The 7,354-nt window shown below is 45.0% G+C and overlaps 1 protein-coding gene across 3 annotated transcripts in view; it reads right to left on the bottom strand.

The window, feature by feature from the left end:
- The window catches only part of neto1l (neuropilin (NRP) and tolloid (TLL)-like 1, like), a 67,760-nt gene extending 60,653 nt beyond the window's left edge, over positions 1 to 7,107 (bottom strand). For all 3 annotated transcript variants that reach the window (XM_035526505.2, XM_035526506.2, XM_035526507.2), the window contains exons 1-4: positions 6,106 to 7,107; positions 5,604 to 5,657; positions 5,306 to 5,440; positions 4,206 to 4,454 (exon numbers count right to left, since the gene is read on the bottom strand). In XM_035526505.2, coding sequence (XP_035382398.1) covers positions 4,206 to 4,454; positions 5,306 to 5,440; positions 5,604 to 5,657; positions 6,106 to 6,133 — 466 coding nt within the window. In that variant the 5' untranslated portion in view covers positions 6,134 to 7,107. The remainder of the gene's footprint in view (positions 1 to 4,205; positions 4,455 to 5,305; positions 5,441 to 5,603; positions 5,658 to 6,105) is intronic.
- Positions 7,108 to 7,354: the final 247 nt, after the last annotated feature.

Here is a 7,354-nt window from a genome sequence, read left to right on the forward strand (position 1 = left end):
ACATCTCCACAGGGCGAGGACCCAAGCTGAGTAATTGTCTGAATTTGAAGACAAATGTTTGAACCAAATCTAAAAATCTTCTAGGTGTACAACTTCATGTTTTAGATGTCAGCGCCGTGCTTTCTCTTGGAAGTGTTACGTCTGCACCGAGGAGAACTCATACTGCACTATTGTTGGGTGCTGTTACAGCAGACCAAAGCCTACGCATCTCTCTGTGGGTCACACACAGCTGGAGCATTGAGTTCTCACCCTGACAGACCACCTGATGTGGTCACGTCTGTGTGGATGTATTTAATTGGTGTTTAATTGGTGTTTAATTGGTAAATATCTCCCCATCTCCGGTTCCTGTTTCTTCATTTTATTATGTGGATAGATCTACACCATCTCACATTTTGTATATGTATTTATTTATAATAATTTTATTGACTTTTCTAATTTCAGGGCATATTTAACAAATTCAAAACTTCAATGTCAATACCAATTTCATATTACGCTCAAAAGGTCAGCAAAAGCTGGTTTGATGGCTTTAGACTGGTTTAGACTGGTTTAGCTGTCTTGTAGTCTCAGGTTAACCTGGTTACCGAGCAACAAGCTCTTGATTAATTCACTGCTTTGAGATGACAGACTCCACTGACATTGTCACGTGTACGACAACGACTGCTTTCTGCTGCGCTGTACTTGTGTTGAGATTAAGTCCAAAACTCAAACTAGCACTGGTTTGTCAGGAGTATTTTCTGGTTTCCTCCACTTCACTGTGGCGTCAGAGAGCGGTTACTGTAAACCCTGCGCTCGGCCACTTTCTCAACATATTTTCACTCTCAAAACTATAAATATCAGTTGACGCTGAGACTTGTCTGTTCTCTGAGGTACTACAGAAGCCCACAAAACCAGGAGATTCCACTTCAATTCCTCCCCAATCCTGCCGTAGTTAGTGGTCACCAGCAGAGAGTATGGAAGACCCGTTTCTTCAATCTTCAATTTTCCACTTTGAATCTGTCCCAATGCTGTGTTGCATCAGAGGGGTCATATAGCCATCTCCCCAATCTAATCTCAAACGTAATTGGTCTGATTTCAATCCAATGTTCTTCCCAATCCCAAATTAGGAGATTAGATGCCCTTTCACTCCATCACTGCCCTGCTGTGATCACCGTGATTGCGTTTTAGTCCCTCTCACATGAAAAGTTTCATTCATATTCTGTCGGACACATGTTAAACCAATTATTCCACTACATTACTGCTCTGATGGGTAATAACTGTAACTCTGCACGAGGGTCAAAAGAACATGAACACAGCAGCCCTGAATAACGCCACACTACACTGATGGTTAAGAAATGAATTAGAGATAGTTATATATACAGACAGACTGACAGATAGATAGACAAAAAAAGAAATTATCACAGACATAAGATTTTAGTGTGAAGGTCTACAGATAGGCAGAGGTTTTCACACACACACACACACACACATCTGGCAGCATCTGAAAGACTCTTTCATATTGAGCGCTTTGTGCTTACACTGAACGGTCATATGACTATGGTGCTCCCGGTTTCACCCCTGTGTTTGTTACGACATGTGGGGGAGACTGTCTGCAAGATATTATCTTGTGATTGTTATGATTGTTGTTATTATAGTGGATATGTTTACTACAGAGGTGAGTCTTCAAATAGCCAATGCGGTGAGTCGAGGGAAGTGGGTGGAGCTTCTGTCTGGTTTATTTATGGCAGAAAGATCTCATCTCCTTCCATTTTTTACTTTATCTCAGTGAGTCAGAGAGCAGGTGAGTAATAAGTTCAGGTAGGCTCAGGGGAAGAGAAAGAGAGAAGGAGAGAGAGAGAGAGAGGGAGAGGGGAAAGAAGGAGAGAGGGATAAGGAAAGAAAGACTGAAAGACACTGACAGAAAGACTGGATGAAGGTTAAAGACTTCAGATGCTGACACAGTATCAGTAATCAACATCAGTAATGAATATCAGTAACGGAAGCTGTTTAGAGCAATAAACGTTTTCAGTACGTCTATAAGTCGCCGTTTACCACGCCACACTCTGTGCTTGGGATTAACGACACAAACGTGACAGGTGCGAGCGCAGGGATGTCTGGGAAGCCACAGCAGATTCATGATAGTTTGTGGTCTCTGAAAGTGGTGATTGTGTTTAATTCGGACAGAGTGGGAAGACTGGTATGTTCTGTCTCACGGCCTGCACTAGAAAACTGGGTGAAGGAGTCACAGTGTTTCCCACAGGAGTCGCTCACAGCTAAATTACACTCACACTTGCTTACTGGGGATTCACCCCCTGGTATCAGCGCACACAGGCGGAGGCCCTGCACATCTGTTAGGCAGCTCTGCAAGGAGACTCAGATCCTCCACAGGTCTGCTGCTAACACACCGCCGCTAGTGAGGAAGAGGCGGATGAAGGCCTGTCTCCTGCAGGAACCTCGACAGCACTGCGACAGGCGGGACTTAGCTCTGTCCCTCACGCCCCTCAGTGCTACCTCAGGATGTGCTCAGAACCCTGGGGGTGTGGAACACTGGACTTGTTCGAAAACCAAGACCAGAGATGATTCGGTTCTGTCCCGCTTCAAACCGCAGGACAAGAGACCCTGAGTGTGCTCTTGAGGACCAGGGACACTGAGCGTGTTCTCGGGGAGCACCAGAAGAACTTCATCACTACCAACAGTTAGCGAGGGATAACCAATCAAAACATCAAAAACACCCTGAGCCTGCAATAAGCTTCATCCTGATTGGTGTGTTACTCCTGCTATAAGATTCATCCTGATTGGTGCGCTACTCCTGCTATAAGGATCATCCTGATTGGTGTGCTCCTCCTGCTATATGCTTCATCCTGATTGGTGTGTTACTTCTGCTATATGCTTCATCCTGATTGGTGTGTTACTTCTGCTATATGCTTCATCCTGATTGGTGTGTTACTTCTGCTATATGCTTCATCCTGATTGTTGTGTTACTCCTGCTATATGCTTCATCCTGATTGGTGTGTTATTCCTGCTATAAGCTTCATCCTGATTGGCGGGTTACTCCTCCTTCTGAATGGATCCACAGTGTCCTGTGCAATATTTCTGCCAATCCAGCCTTCCTTGGAAAACACTATATACCCTTCAGTAGACATATTTTATCACCGTCTCCTAATGCGGCCATATTTTTATTCATCTTATTACCAGCATACTAAGTTCTGATGACAGTTTTAAACCCAGCATAAGTGTGATTTCTTTCCACCATCATTTATACAGCAAGTACACATAAGACGCCTCAGAGTCAACACAGACATTAAGCACACGGTTGTGCCGAAGGCTGAATGCAAGGAATCGATTGCTAATAACGAGGTACAAACAGGCCGTCCTAAATCCTCCCATCCCAGCTCCAGGCCTCTGCTTTCAGTGCATAACGCAGACGGAGTGCATGCATTGTGTTTAATGAGTCCAACTGAGTTTTCCAGCTACATTTTTTTTCACCTTTGGGTCAATCGAAGAAATAAAATGACCTCTCCTTAAGATAGCACATCGTGTGTTTGCACTGCCTGGGCTTTACCTGGGACTTTGCTCTGACACTGCAGAAATGCAAAGAATGAATATGACTGTCTGAGGGCAATTAAACAATTAACAAATATTAGTCACAAACATTAGTCACATCATTAGTGACAGATTAGTTACTTCTTATATTTCATTACAGGCAATTAAAATGGTCATTTATGGAACATCATATGCAGAAACAACACATTCCTCATTTTGATGTGCCAGTGTGGCTTTCCATCATGAGTGGTGTATAGCCATGTGAAATCTCACCACTGTATTGCTAAACAGGCCTTACACACGCGGTATTCAATATTATGTTCTGCTTCCACAATATGGTCACATTCACTGACTATAATGATATCTGCTATTAACATTAAATGCTCATTAATGAAGGCAGTGGACAGCTATATTTCCAAATGCTCTGGAAATGAAATTGAATACCAGAGTGGAAAAAATGCAACTCAGCGATTCTAACAAGTGGCCATTGACTGTGTTAAGAGGTCCAGGCATGGTGCGGTAGACGGCCCAGGGTTCAGAGGTCAGCGGGTCAGATCTCGCTCCCGTACGTGTGCAGAGTGGAAAGTACCTCCTCTACAACACACCACCTCATGGAGCGCTAATGAACCAGTGAATCAACACAGTGCATAAATCCCAGCTGGGCACGTGTGGAGGCGAGACGTTACCTGCTGTGAAGCTGTAGGTTGCGGAGAAGCCTATCGCCTCCAGTTCACCGTCTGCAACGAATTTGATCCAGAGGTAGCGACCGCTGGACCGTATGTACTGAGGGCTCTGCTGGCCACAGTAGCGTCCGATGATTGGTGAGAAGCCAAAGGGTCCATCCCGGACTTCGATGTGGTCGAATTTACATTCCCATGAAGGTTCTATTGAATACTTTTCGTCAAAGAAGAGATCAATACACTGTCTCGGAGGGGCTGGAACAGCAAGAGCAGACATAAATTGGTAAATGTATTAGACCAATGTAAACGGGCGACTGAACGTACAATCAAATGATTAAATCTGAAATCAGTGAGCAAGAAAAAAGCCAATTTGGAAATGACAAAAGTCAGTGAACATGCAACATACGCACACTGTACATGTTTCGATGGGGCAAAGTTCTTTGGCATTTATTACAAGATAAATGTGAGTAGTGTGAATAAATACACATGGGACTGTATCCACCATGAATAAATGAATCTGTCCGAGAAAGAAAGAAAGAAAAAAGATCCCCAATCACGTTCTCCAGTTACTCAAAAGTAGATATTGGAACAGCTGAAATTGGCTTCCCAAGCATTCTATGGCATTTGATGTATAGATTTCATACTTTATTCATGATGTTTGTCAACAAAAATGATTAGTGTTCAGTCAGTTCAGCTGATCAGGAAAACTGGAATGAGAATTTATTCACTATTTAACTGGAGTTGGGATTTTATTCACTGTTGTAATCTGGAACTGGGAATTTATTCACTATTCTAAACTGGAGTTGGGAGTGTATCCACTATTCTATTTTGATCTAGGCGGGAACATGTACAATTACGCAGACATCACAAACTAAAAGAGAGTTAATTTTATTCTCAGTGCAGTGGTTAGCCTGTTGCATTTAACGGTGCCATGCCCCTGGTTCCAGTGAGATTACTGCCATTGTTTTCCATTAAGAGCAGCATTTGACTTCATTCCCATCAAATCACACTTGACAGCTCTGCTGTCTAGGAAAATTAAAACAGACAGATTATTCTGAAGCTTTCTCTATCCAGCTGGCGTGAAGCGCTTGTGAGGGTGTGCCTACCTTCAATGATGTAAATGCATTCTCGCTCTGGGGGGTATTTGTTGGGGTAATTGGGGGATGTGAACTGCCCCCCCTCTGGTTTTTTCACCCATGTTCCACACTGCCCTGCAGGCTGCACCCCGGAATTGTTCTGCACTGAAAGCAACAAAAATTAACCGTCAGTGGCTGCAAGCGATCAGAGAACAAGTGAGTGCTATGTGGGGGAAACAGAACCCCCCCCCACACCCACACACACACCCACACACACACACACACATACACACACACTCACACACACACACACCTACACACAAAATACCTGCTTCCTTCTTGGTTGCTCCAGGCAACCCAAGTATGAGGAGGCTTGCAGCAACTGTAATAGGATTTGAAATCAAAAGACATAAATCATTAACATCTTACTCCATAAATACACGCTAACAAACCAGAGCTGGGTGTTATTTTACAGATACACGTCCTGCGCCGACTCACGGCACCAGAAAAGCCATCTACTTCAACACGATTATTAGTCCGATGTGCGTTTCATTTCAGACAAAACAACTAAACAAGATCAATAACGCCGAGAAAGAATACGTGTGTTTAAAAAACGAGCTTCAGAGCTTTGCGAGGTTGCAGCTTCAGTGTGTAGCGCGAGTAGCGCATAGTCTGCTGGAAACTGCAACCACACTGTTTGGGAAGAGAAAACAGCATTCGCACAATTTAGATCGTCAAGTTCCACAACTCCGGGACAGAATTCCCGAATTCAAATGCGAAGTGCCGAGGGGTGTCCCCCGCCTGGAATAGCCACATGCGTGGACGCTTACCGTGAAGAAGCCCCAGTCCTTGTACCATGTCTGCTCCTTTCACAGCGGGCTTCGAGTTCAACTAATTCCATTTAGAAGGGAATTCCTTAAGAGGGAGCGAATTAGATGTCTAAATTCTGGGAGTGGGACTAGCGCGGAGTCAGCATCACGGAGCCCACATGTTCATGCGTTAATTCACAGGCGCAAGAGAATTCTGCAAAGAAATCCACAACTAATCTTCTGCGGAGGGGAAAAGCACAAGCGAGTGTAACGTTAGCCCGAATTCCATCCAAACGTTTCCAAATCCATTTGGTGCTTTTGATGCATTGAGGGAATGACTAGATCCTTCACTGGCTTTCCTGGAACGCGGTGACTTTAGTATGAACGGGTTTTTAAGAAAAGACTCATAAATGATGATGATAAGGAGTTTTTAACAAATCCTCCATCTCCTTCAAAAACAAGCCTCAGAATCCGCGCGCATCCGTGGGCAGCTCGTGTCTTCTTCTCTTCTCACTTGTTTGCAACATGCGGAGCACATTCAACTTCCTCGCCAGAGCTCGCGACATGCGGAACCGTGTTCGTGGCGTCCTGCTCACGAGCAGAATTCCCGTCATCAGCCTTCTGCTACTCAGTAGCGAGTTCATTCATCATGTTTCTCCCTGGTGGCAGTTGAGCATTCGCTGTTTTCCCAACAGCCCCCAGATTACACTGCGCTGCTTAATTCACTTGCGGCGTTGCCTCTCTGCCACACACGTGTAATCCAGTGAAAGCGGCTGTAAATCATCACAGGGCGAGTAGACTGTGTTTTGGTGAAGTGCCGCAAAGCCGGCTGGACTGCGGGATCCAGGACCTTGGACAGCGACGGTGCGACAGGACGAGAAGGGGAAGCAGAAAGACGCCTGTGAGAGGAAGGGGACGGACCAAGCGAGTGATACGGATAAGACGGATGTCAGGAGACGTCCAGGGGTCACACAGCACTTGCGGTCCGCTCCGGGTGGCGCTGGAGGGCTCCTCTCAAGACGTCCACTCGAGGTTCAGGTCAGTCAGATACCTCCCCTAGGACCAAACATCGTCCTTGAACTAGCGTCGGAAGAGATTATTGCATGCGTCAATCAGACTGTTTTCTGACAGCGTTTTGTAAAATGACTCCCCTCTGTTGTTTGTCACTAAATTAGCGCGCGGCACTAATTTCGGGAAAATTGGAGTTGATTAGCAAAACTACCGATGCCAAAGACGGATGAAACTTTCGGTTCTGGACTCCCGAGTGTTT

The sequence above is a fragment of the Electrophorus electricus genome, chromosome 1 (assembly GCF_041902795.1).
Source record: "Electrophorus electricus isolate QZ-2024a chromosome 1, ASM4190279v1, whole genome shotgun sequence".
Lineage (NCBI taxonomy): Eukaryota > Metazoa > Chordata > Actinopteri > Gymnotiformes > Gymnotidae > Electrophorus > Electrophorus electricus.